Here is a 12217-nt window from a genome sequence, read left to right on the forward strand (position 1 = left end):
CTCAAAGCCCCTGATTAGCTGGAGGAATTTAGGGCACACACATCATAGTTCCTCTCCAACCTTGAAAGGAGAGGGTGAGGGCAACTTGGGACATGTGGCAAGTCAGAGAGCCCTTACTGCAGAGGCCAAACCAAGAGAGAGGGCTTCTCCTCTGCACCCATGGGCCTCAGGTCCTTCATTTAGGCTAAGAATACCCAAAGAGAAGAGGCTGTCTTCCTCCAGACATCCCTGAGGCCTCCAGACACATCCCCAAGGACCTACAGCCCCCAGATCTCACTCTGATTTAATTATAGGGGCATTTCCATAGCAATGAGACATTGACAGATATTGCGGGTGCCCTGGGCCTGCAGCCTAGGGAGTTATTGGATCAGGCCCTTTTCTCTCCTCCTTTATCCAATCCACCTCTAGAGAGAAAGGATGTTGAAAAGAAGAGGCACCAATGCATTCTAGGACTATGGACAGCAGTCAACTTTGAGCAGAATGAAAACTGTACCACCCCTACCTCCAGCCCCCATCCTACCCCACATCCCTGTCTGTGTCTACCAGCCAGCCCAGCAATGACCACTGCCCTTCCCAGGGTAGAGCAGCATGCAGGCTGATAATGGCGTTACCCAGAGGAGGAAAGTCACAGGGAGGATGAGGAAGGGATGAAAGGTTTGGGGGCCTTTTAGTAAAGATGCAGTTCTGTGGTCTTCTAAGCCCAAATTTGGACCATACCCTGGTCCTTTCTTCCACTTCCTCCCTTCATCTCCCCTCCTGCCACCTCATCCATGAGACCCTAGAGCACTCCAAATGGACTGCTTTTTCCTTCACAGTAGTCTTAATTCATTTAGAGGTCAGGGAGAGAGGCCAGTCTGAATTTGATCAAAATATTTTCGTTCAACAATGCCCAGCACCACAAAATTTTTTAAAAATTAATAATCTTTAAGTGTCTATAATAGCCAACTCAGGCTAAAAAAGGGTTGTGTCTGAGCACACTGGACGCTGCTTTTGTGATTTGCTAGGTGAGAAGGAACTTCTCAGCTGCTATAGATGCTGTTTAGACATGCTTGGTGTGTCCCAAAGAGTCCTGCAAAACGGGGATCCTCCAGCACCAAGACCGTTTACTCCATTATTTGGCATGTTCTAAGAAGAAAAGGAAAGTAAAATCTACCACCAACCTAATCTTTTCTAAATTACCAGAAATTGTCAATAGTGGTGTCAGAATGAATGTTACAGGTATAAACTGGGAACAAGGACTCAGAAATGTCTTGGTAGCCTCAAAGCCATCTAGGCAAGACCCCCAGAGAGCCAGCCACCCCCAGGTGACAGGAAGACCCCTCCTCCTCCTTCCCCAGGGTTCTCAGAATCCCTTCTTCCCCCACTCTTAGCTGTAGCCCCAGGACAAACGAGCCAGTGCTTTTTTAACCCTGAGCTTTGGAAGGCAGCTCTGCCACTATTGTCACTTCTGAGAGGGCTTTGCGTGCCTTCAGCCTGGAATCCTCCCCTCTTCTCCCCGGTGGCGGCTGGGCTGGCAGGCAGGGAGGGAGGAAATCCTGCAGTGGCTCCGAGAGCAGACTAATGCTCCAGCAGCTTAAGTGGCCGTTTTCCTTGGGATTAGGGTTTCACTTACACAGAGGGCCTGAAAAACGCTGCGCTTTCAGAAGGATTAGAGCTGACAATTCAGTGCTCTCAGAGAACAAAATAAAGCCAGAGAGGAACTGGGAGACCTGGAGTATCAGGAGACTGTGCAAACAGGCTTAACCTCTGCCCACCCAGCATGAGGGTCTCTTATGTGCTGAGCCCATCCGTGAGCCTGGGCCCAGTTGCCTAGGTACCAGCACCTGCCCAGCTCTACTCTTCATTTGTGACTTGCTGATGGAGCCAGAGAAGGCAGCATCAGGAAGTGAATGGAGGACAGCACTGGAGATTTCTTCTCCCTCCCTGAGCCTGCTTTCCTCTTCTGTAAATCAGGTAGTTGGCCTAGGGGATGGATAGTCAAGTTCCCTTTGAGTCCTTTGAAATCGTCCTTCTTTCCATTGCTCCCTAGTCTTATCCCAGGATCTTGAGGTCACAGCTCCATCCTTGGTCCAGCTGAGTTAGAAGGAAAAATCTCCCATGAGGCCCTGGACCAGTCACCTCGACAGCTGTGTGCTAAGGGAAACAGGGCTGGGAACAGGATGACTGGTTGTGTCCAGCTGTTTGGTGGTCAAGGATCAGACCTCCCTTAGCCCATGCAGATCCAGGCAGCATCCCTGTCTAGGACACCCCAGGGACTAAAGGTCCAACTGTCAGTGGGCTTCAAGATCAGCCAGAGCAGCCACCCTGAGCTGTGGGCACAGCCCCCTCTGCTGGAACTTCGAGCCTCCTGTTTAATGTGGGACCAAAACAGAGCCAGGGCCAGGGATCTACACTCTGGCAGCTGTGTCCCAGGGGACAATCCTTGGGAGGATTTGGAAATGAGAAATAAAAATAAAAAAACATGAAATATGTAAAAACCCTTTCCCTTTCCTCTTAAAGCACCTTTTACAGATTCAAATTGTTACTTTAGTGTATTATATATAACTAGGATTGGTCATAAAGGGCCATAATGATATAGCAAATATAAAGGTAGGGGATATTTAGGCAGTAATTACAAATTTAATAACTGTATTATAGTAAGTATTATAAATGTTTGTGTCAGATGCAGGCACAGATTGCCAACCTCGAAGAAATCTAATGTCTTCATTTTTGCCACCTTATGAGAAGGAGACAAAACTTGAGGATAGGATAGTAAAACAAGAGTTATGTTTTCTGGCCTTAGGGTCCTCCACAGTGTCAAGTGGATAGCAAAAGTGCTCATTTTCAGAGAAAGATGCTGAGGAAACGCATCTCTAAACGCATGGGATATAACTTTTGCTGTATAAATCTGTGTCTAATAAGTCTTGTTGCCAAAGCCATCACGAGCAGCAGTTTCTGCTTCTTGGGCAGCTTTCTCTTTATTATTTCCTCTGTCTTCTGAGTGCTGACATTTGCTAGGACTTGAGATAAGCCTCCCTGCTACTCCACATTTTGCTGTTTTCTTGTTGTTGCTGTTTGTTATTTGCTGGGGATTGAACCCATGTCCTTGTATATGATAGGCAAGTGCTCTACCACTAAGATATATTGCCAGCCCACACTGTGCTGTTTTCTGTATGATCTTGTTTATTGCTATCATTCAAGCAATTGCAAGCAAATCAGCTTCACCAGAGGTTCTCTTGATTTGTTTTCATAAATGATGATTATTAATCTTTGAGTCATGAATACATCTGAACTATCTACCTAGAAAGATATGCATGTATAATGTCTATAACATTTTATAAATAGCTTTCTATAGACCCCTGAAATGCATCTATGGGTCATTTCAGGCTATGAGCCCCAATTGAAAGCCCCCACTGTAAAAAATGAAAGAAGCTTAGACATGCAAGAAACAAGCAATGGTAGGATGTTCTCATATAGGAAGGATTAGTTTGGCATGATCCTAGGTTACTTTCCTGGACTAAATACCTAGGTCTACAGTATTTGAGAATATCATTCCAAAATCAGTTCCCAAGTGTACATACAGTTTGCTTTGTAGTCTAGGTTCTACTGTCTACTAACTGTGAATCTTGGACATATCTCCTCTGGGTTTCAATTTCTCATCTATTAAGTAGGGATTAAAAACAGGTCATCATAGATTTTATATAAGGATCAAATGAGATAATATAAAATATCAAGGACAGAACTTAGCATATTGTAGGTTCTCAGTGAATGCTGTGGAACCTAGGTACAAGGAAAAATCTAACTCTGGCCTTGGATCTTATACTTGACAAAGTAGCAAATTATCTGATAACTAAAAATTTCCAATTTCTTAATAAAGTCTCTCACTTTGCTTTTCTCTGTATTTGTAAGAGAAGCTGCTCTTAGATTCTCCAAAACAGTTGATTTGCTCTGGCCCATTTGCTAAGGAATGTCTGACAAAAGTGCACTGTCTGATTCCGATGTGGTGATTGCTGTAGAAATTGGCTTTAGAATCTTCAGGGACTCTGCAGTTGAACTGAGAAGGCATCCTCATCCAGTACAGTGCATCTAACAGTTTTGAGTACTTTAAAATTCTCAACTACTACTGTTTCTTGAAGAGCCTCTTTGTTTTTTTTGTTTTGTTTTGTTTTTTTCCAGAAAACTCTCAAAGGAGATTAATACTATACCCCATGGAGTTTTATTACAGACCTTTCATGTCAGTTATTTATTCTTTGTGTCCCTTTTTTTTTCCTGTCTCATCTTAATGACAGCATGATGGTATGAGACTTGCCTGTCAGGTGACTTCTTTTCCTTTTCTTTTGCTCTTTGGGGGATTATCTGGCTGCATGTTGTCATTAAAGGCAGTGTGGCATAGATATGGCTTCAAACTTTGGCTCCACCACTTACTAGCTATGTAACTAGAGGAAAGTCATTGTGCCTCTCTGTGCCTCCATTTTCTCACCTTTAAAACAAGGCTGTTAAACTAATCATCTGGAAGGTTCTTGTCTTTAAAAGCTTAGAAAGCAAGCAGCAACATGAAAGCCCCATTCTCTCTTAGTAACATGTGAGTTTTTATCCATTTGTGATTCCTGGTGCTGTTTTCATATTACTGGCATTGTCAGTGAGCAAAGCAAATACTTTACTGCTTCCTGTCTCCTGTTGGATAGCACATATTTTATAACCGTTCTATTCTGCAGTGTAGCCATTTTCTCCTATTTCTCAGTTTTTGTTTGTTTGTGTAAAGGAGGTGGCTGTGCTGTCTTATAGAGGGTTTTGGTTTTGTTTGTTTGTTTGTTTGTTTGTTTATGGTACTGGAGACTGAACCCAGGGGCACTCTACCACCAAGCTATATCCCCAGCCCCTTTTATTTTTTTATTTGGAGACATGGTCTCTCTAAGTTACCCGTTCTGGTCTCAATCTCATGATCCTCCTACCTTGAGGCAATCTCAAGTTTCTGGGATTACCTGTGTGCACCACTGCACCCAGCCCATCTACAGTTTTAGAGCCTGTCTTCACTCCTGTCTGTCCATCATTCTAGTACTGCCTCATTGTAGTACTGCAATACCAGGTGCTCGGTGGATTCCTCCTTGCACAGGTTCCATTACTCACTTATATTCCCTCACTAAAGGAGACTTGCTCAGAGAATGCTGCTGGGCAAATGGTATGATGATCTTAGTAATTTGAAAACTTCCTGCAATATGTGTTTTTCATTATTGACAATGGTGTTCCAGAGGAATATATGGCTCTGGGAAGAGTTTGGTCAATTTTTTCCTGCTCTTCAGGTGTCACCTGTGTACTAATGAAGCCATTGAAAGTGCTTTGTATGCAGCGGCTTGCACTTTTGTTGGCTCAGGGGTCCTGAACAGACACCTCTTTGTAGTGACAATGATGTGACAGAATGGAGCACAGCTGTATGCCAAACGCTAGGAAGCTGGAATGCTTTTTCCATTGTGGGCCTCTTCTCTCACATTTTAAAAACTGCTGCCTGGTGCTTCCCAAATTCAGTTTTTTAAAATAGAATTTGGAAATGTGCCTTATAATTAATAGTTTAGTATGTGACTTTCAGCAAGCTAGCTGAACCACTTTTTCGTTTTGGGGGAGGGGGGCAGTGCTGAAGATTGAACCCAGGGCCTTGTACATGCAAGGCAAGTACTCTACCAACTGAGCTATATCCCAAGCCCAATTTTTTCACTTTTTTTTTTAAAAAGAATTTAACCTTTATTTTATGTATTTGTTGTTGTTTATTTGTTTGTATGTGGTGCTGAGGATTGAACCCAGGGCCTCACCCATCCTAGGCAAGTGTTCTACCACTGAGCTATACCCCCAGCCCCTGGCTGTACCACTTTGCAAAAGAGAAAAAGGAATAAATTTTGCAATAGAAGTGCCTCTAGGTTAGTTGGGGACAGCTTTCAAGTCACCCAGCTTTTCTTCTCTCTCCTGAAGCTTGGGAGGAGATTTTCTGACAAAACCTTAGATTTTGAGCAATTCATCTGCAACAGGTTGTGAGAACCATGCAGTTGAAAACCCAGAACTCAGATACATTTAAATTTTGTTTGTTAAGATGAAGCCTTACTCCTTTTTCTGGCTGCTTTGTAGACATGCACATCATAGGGACAGGAGGAATTTGTTTCCTATGACTACCTAGTTTCAAAAACTCCACATCTTCCCTAGTTCTCTTCTATTTCAGGCTTTTTGTGACCAGTAAGTTCCATATTATTAATCTCTTTACAAAGTGAATGTTGCTGTCATTGTCCGCTTCAGGTCTACTCACTGAAAAATGGTCAAGAGATATATACTTTTTATTGACAATCAAAGTGAATAAAAGAAAATCCCAAACAAAAGCAAACGCAGATTCTTCTACCTCCCTGGGAGTCATAAGTGATCTCTTGTTTGACAGTTCTGCTCTATTTGTTCTTGAATTTTAAGAAATGTGAGATACCAGTTATATTAGGTAGGGATATAGGAAAAACATTCTATGGCATGATAAAGCTGAATCACAACAGATGAGTCTCTCCCTATAAATCTTTCACCATCCTATAAGGATTCATAAATAATTGTTTAAATTGTCTTTAAAGAAAAAAAGATAAAAACATTACATTTTGCCCAGCTTTACCCCTTTGTAGGAGATTAATATATATGAAACAGTTTTAAAACAATCATAACCTTATTAGGAATTGGCTATAAGTGCAATGGAAAGACAGAGAACTAAAAAACAATTATTCATTGAGTATTTACCATGTTCCCAACTATGTAGGAGAGAGCAGAAGACAGGTCCTGCCCTTGGGTTGCGTATGATCTATTTGAAGAAACAAACCAGGATATGCAATAACAGGGATGACACTTTTATACAATGTAATGATGTGGTAAACCACGGAGAGAAATGGTTCCTTGATGAGTAGAATGGTAGGAATTTTGAGGCTTGAGCAGGAAGAAGAGGGAAACCATGAATGAGGAAGAAGAAAAGGCGATGGCAAAAGCACAGAGGTTTCACAGCACACAGTGAAAACAGTCCAACTAAAACGGTAGTTTTAGAGTCAGAGCTGAGAGAGTTGGGTGGAGAGAGTTCCTGGGAGGCTCTGACAGTCTGCAGAGGTTCCATTCAAATTGTAGCCTACAGGAATCAATGATGGCTTTTACAGGGGAATTGGTGTGATGAAAGCACATGAGGGCTGGCCAAGCAGCCACATGTGGGGTGGCTAGGGGGGATAAGAATGTAGAGACAAGGGGTACAAGCAAAGGAAAACCATTGGGCAAGAGCAAACCAAAATCAAGTGCTTAGCTGAGTTTTAAAAGTGGTAGAGGAAATGGAAATGGGCAAATGTAACAAACTTGGCTAAGGAAAATCAACCACACCTGGTATCTGACTTCATGTAGAGAGGGCAAGAAGAAGGCTATGTCAACGACCCCAAAGTTGCTGGTCTTCAAAAGGATTTGAATAAGTTCAAGGCCAGCCTGGGAAAATTGCAATACAATTCTCAAAATAAAAAGGGCTGGGGATGTAGAGCACCCTTGGGTTTAATTCCTAGTATTACAAAAATAAAATAAAATAAAATAAAAGGGTTGGTAGAACTGATTGGGGATAATATGAATCAGCCTTGATTCCTGTTAGATTTGAGGTGACAGTGGGACAGCTAATGAAAATGTTCAGTAGGAAGCTGGAAATTAAAAATCCTGAGCTGTAACTCTGTTCTTAGAGAAGAATGAATCACTCAGTTGTGTCAAGGTGGGGGCAGGAAAACACACACACCTCAGCAACACAGGAGGTGAGGTCATCTTCAAGGGGACAGTAGCAAAGAAAGATGCTTTGACTCTGCTTTAATATTTCTTCCCCCTGTGATGCCTCACACATGCCAGGCAGATGTTCTACACTGAACTACATTCCCAGCCCCAGAAAGATGCTTTAGAATAGCCATGGGTAGAATGACAACTAAGGCCCAACTGAGGGAAAGAAAGTGAACTGGGAGAAGTACATACCTTGCCTTCCAAGGTCTGGACAGAGGCATGAGGCACTGGATGGTGAGGATAAGGAGAATCTGCAGGGGACAAATGAACCCCAGGAGAGTATAGAGCAGTCTGGCATGTGGGAGTATGGGGGAGGGAAGAAGCAAATATTGTCATTAATGATTGGAACACATTAAGTTGCCCTGAGTGCAGTGCTACCTTCATAGCAATGGAGGAGGGAAACCAGTCCATGCAGCTGTGTTCCAGGGGAACCATCTATGGACCAGAGATGTTTCCCTAACATTGACTCACTTTACCTCCACACCAGGACACTGGCAAGGAAAGTCCTGCTTCCCATTTTCCAGGCCCTAGCTAATAGAGGACTCTAGGGAAGAAGTCCAAGAAGCCCAGCAGTTGATAGGGAAGCAGATTTTGCTCATTGGAACTTGATCTGATCCACTTGCACTATTGACTCAAAGCCCTTGATCCAAATTGGGATAATTTTCTCTCATTTAACTGCCATAAACAATAACAGCAAAATAGCTCACTTGCTGGTCCTGGGCCCTCCATACCTGTCAGATCCAGCACCTGCAGCCCCATTTGTAGAAGACAAGGAAGGTCCACCAGCCCCTGTAAGGTTGGTGGTGGGATGTCCTCAAAACCTGAAAGAAAGATGGTGTGTTAGGGAAGGGAGATAGAAGACATTTGGCTACTGGAGAGACCACAACTTAATATCTTGCAGAGAAGGAGGAGTAAAACCAGGTCATCTCCTCCCATCTCCATCTGGGTTTGGAACACAGAGACACAGGCAAAGGCAGACACACAAATGCATAGAGAAAGACACAAAGAGCTACACAGACAGAGGTGTACACATGGCCACTTGTACATACACACACCCATTCAAAGGCACTCTGGTACCTGCACATTCAGGTGCACGTCTGCACAGAGGTCCTTCCTCTCCAGGAGTTCTTCTTCCTGGAGTGCCTGGGTGCAAGCAGAGGCAGGCCCCTCTCTTCCAGGCCTCACCCCTTCCCCTTTGTGTTTTTCCAGGTCGTGACATGGCGAGCACCACTCTGCCTGGTTATCCCCCTCACGTGCCCCCCACTGGCCAGGGAAGCTACCCCACCTCCACCCTGGCAGGAATGGTGCCTGGTAGGTGACAATACTGCAGCTGCCTAATCTAGATGGGGGTAATTAAATTGTGGGTGAGCTGCTGAGTGGTCTATAGTCTGAGACTGGGGGTGAGGTAAGACCCAAGATCCCCTCCCTGCAAATCACTGTTATTCTGTCCCCCTCTTTCCCTAGAGGGTGCAGTTGGCACCTCATCCTCCCTCATGAGCAACCCAGGGAGGAAGCTTGCAAAAATTCCCCCTTTGTGCACCCCACTTTATGTCATGGCCCCTCCTCAGCACCCACCCATCTGAGCCTGTGCCCCAGGAGCACTCAGTCTCAGCTTTACCCTCAGTGCCCCAGCCAGCTGACACTGCTTGGAAGAGCCTGTCCTGGTTTCCATGGAAACTTGGAGCCAAGAACCATTTCCAGGGGCATGTCAGTCATTCAGACAAAGCCACCCTGGTCTACACCAAGCCACCGGGGAAGACCAGTGAAGAGAACCAACCCAAACCAGAGGAAGGAGGGATATAGTCCCTAAGAGGACAGGAACAAATGACTTTGGCTTTGGAGAGGCAAGCTAGACACCACCACATCTCTTCAAGAACCCAGGCCCTCGTTGTTCCAGGGCTGATCCACCCCTTGCCTGAGAGGCATCAGGTTCAGCTATGTGGATCAGGGAGGCAAAGGCTGTGTTTAGGGCCAAAGACTGCAGCTGGAGGTCATGCTGTTCAGACCCCTCACCCCAGATTGGGAGCAGGGCTTGTAGCCAAAGAGAGTAGAAGTTCCTATCTGCAGAAACACAAAAAAAAAAAAAAAAAAAAAAAAAAAAACTCTTAAAAGAGAGAAATCCTCACCCAGGCCTGTAATCGACTGCCTCTAGCAACTCTCTTGTGTGCCCTATCCCTGAAGTTCAACTCTTGCTGGTATGGGGAGAGGAAGAGGATAGAAGAGGGTGATTGACCTCAGTTCAGGGGTAGCCCTGGGTAAGCAGAGCTTAGGGTGGGGGTAAGGCAAAGGGAGATTGTTGCTGCAGAGTGTTTCAGAATAGACAGGAGTGGGAGTGTGGGTGAAGGTATTCCTGCCCAGATTTTGGAAAGTAGAAGTATTGCTGGGGAAAAGAAAATTTGGGGGGGCAAGGTGCTAGCAAAGAGCAGGTGGAGGCTGGAGGAGGTCTTAGAGAGGTGGGGTGAAGAAAGAGTGGGGAGATGGGGTGGGAAATCTGCAGGGAGGTGGGGATGAGGGGAGCCGCAGAGAGCTCATGGTGGCAAGGGGGGAGTCGTTAAACAGAATCTAGTGCTGATGAGGAAATTACACTTGTTTCATTAGCGATGGGGAAGGAGATAGCTCAGTTCCTCTTGGTCACAGTTGAGCTCAGAAGCTCATTATCCTGCTGCACGCATGCTTTCCCTCCTCGTCAATAAACAGGCTTTCCAGTGGCTGCATCCCCCACCCCCACCCCAGCTCCCTCTCAGAGAGGGGCCCCTTCTCCTCTACTTAACCCGCGGTTAGGGATCACTGTAAACAGTCTGGGGTCATCACACAGGAGAAAGGGCGAGGGGGAAACCCGGAGGCCTGGCCTTTCTTCCCTGGAGGGAGGGAGGAAGCTTCCGATGGCTCCCAGCCCACGGGGACCTACGCTCACTGCTCTTGGACCAGTGGGCAGCCCACCTGCTCCTACAGTGTCCTTCCCCTGCCGCTTGGCCCATGTATAGAACCTCTATAGGCAAAGGAAGCAAGCGCACGCGGGAACACACGCACACTCACACACACCACCTTGCACTGGCACATGCTGAGATGTCTTTCTTAGGACTTGCTGGGACAAAATGTCCCAGTGGCCTTTCTTCACCACTCTCCGGTACTCTTCTAACCTCTGGGACTATGGCTCCTAGAACCGGAGTGTCCACTTGAAAAGCGCTTGACCCCCAAGTTAGTCGCATGGGCTCTCCCGAGGCCAGAACAAGCCTTTCCTGGATGTCCCGAAGCGCCTGGGCTGGAGAGCATGGGTACTTCCCGCCTCCCCTAGCCCCACGCGGACCCAGTGGACTGTCCCGCCTCCGACCGGCCTGCACCAGCCATTGCCTTGCCTGCCACACCTGCGGCCCAGAACTGGGGGGAAGGGCAAAAACACCTGCAGGGCTCGTCGGGGGTCCACCCTGGCGTGCGCGAGTCTGATCCCCACTTCCCCGACCTCCCGCAGGGAGCGAGTTCTCCGGCAACCCGTACAGCCACCCCCAATACACCGCCTACAACGAGGCTTGGAGATTCAGCAACCCTGCCTTACTAAGTGAGTACGTCACCTGGCTGGCCGGCGGCTCTGAGCGTCCGCCTGCCCGCCCGCCAGCTCTGCAGTGTCGCTTCGGGACTCGGGTCCCACTCCCGGCAACCCAACCTCCGGGTGCTGGGTTGCCAAGGGGACAGGCTCGTTAGTGCAACACTAAGTCCCTGGGATCCCTCAAGGACGCCAGCGCCTCCTGCATCTTCCCTTCCTCCCCCTCCCTCCCGGGTCACTAGAAGGCTATGCGCCAACGTCACTCTCCCTGGAGGGTCCACAGCCTGGCGTCACCTCTCCCGACCGGTGAACTCAGCTTTCCTTATGGCCTTACAGCCCAGCCATGGTCTCCCAGCCCTGATCCCGCTGGACCCCAGCTCGGGGAAATCTTTGCTTTGCTTTTCTTTCCTTTTTTGTTCTCCTGTTTGTCCTCTCACCCAGCCCATTCTTCTCCTGTGTTAACTTCCAGGTTCCCCTTATTATTATAGTGCCGCCCCCCGGGGCTCCGCCCCTGCCGCTGCTGCCGCTGCCTATGACCGCCACTAGTTACCGCGGGGACCACATCAAGCTTCAGGCCGACAGCTTCGGCCTCCACATCGTCCCGGTCTGACCACCCACCCTGGAGGGAGGGAGGACCGACGCGACGCGATGCCTCTCGGCTACCATTCCAACCCCATCCCCAAGATCCCCGCAGCCCTTCACGTCACCCCGTCGAAGACCGGACAGGACGAGTGGAGCCGCGGGCGGGACCCTCAGGTCCGGGTCCGCCGCCCCCAACCCCGCCCGCCGCCCCTCCCCGCCTGCCTGGACTGTGCGGCGCCTTGAGGAGGGTCGGGCCCAGCTCGCTAGGGTTTCGCCCAGCGGTCTCAGAGCCGGCCTGCCATCCCGCAGGTTCTG

General features: G+C 47.4%; 1 protein-coding gene across 10 annotated transcripts in view; it reads left to right on the forward strand.

Moving 5' to 3' along the window:
* Nucleotides 1-11930, forward strand: part of Pax2 (paired box 2) — a 78150-nt gene extending 66220 nt beyond the window's left edge. For 4 of the 10 annotated variants that reach the window (XM_026407919.2, XM_026407918.2, XM_026407914.2 and 1 more), the window contains 3 exons: nucleotides 8989-9090; nucleotides 11249-11335; nucleotides 11790-11866. In XM_026407919.2, coding sequence (XP_026263704.1) covers nucleotides 8989-9090; nucleotides 11249-11335; nucleotides 11790-11866 — 266 coding nt within the window. Of the gene's footprint in view, nucleotides 1-8988; nucleotides 9091-9243; nucleotides 9330-11248; nucleotides 11336-11789 lie in introns of those variants that run through there. The other 6 variants (XM_026407913.2, XM_026407915.2, XM_077798704.1 and 3 more) reach the window with 4 other exon arrangements.
* The last annotated feature ends 287 nt before the right edge of the window (nucleotides 11931-12217 follow it).

This window comes from Urocitellus parryii, chromosome 5 (genome assembly GCF_045843805.1).
Source record: "Urocitellus parryii isolate mUroPar1 chromosome 5, mUroPar1.hap1, whole genome shotgun sequence".
NCBI classification, from domain to species: domain Eukaryota; kingdom Metazoa; phylum Chordata; class Mammalia; order Rodentia; family Sciuridae; genus Urocitellus; species Urocitellus parryii.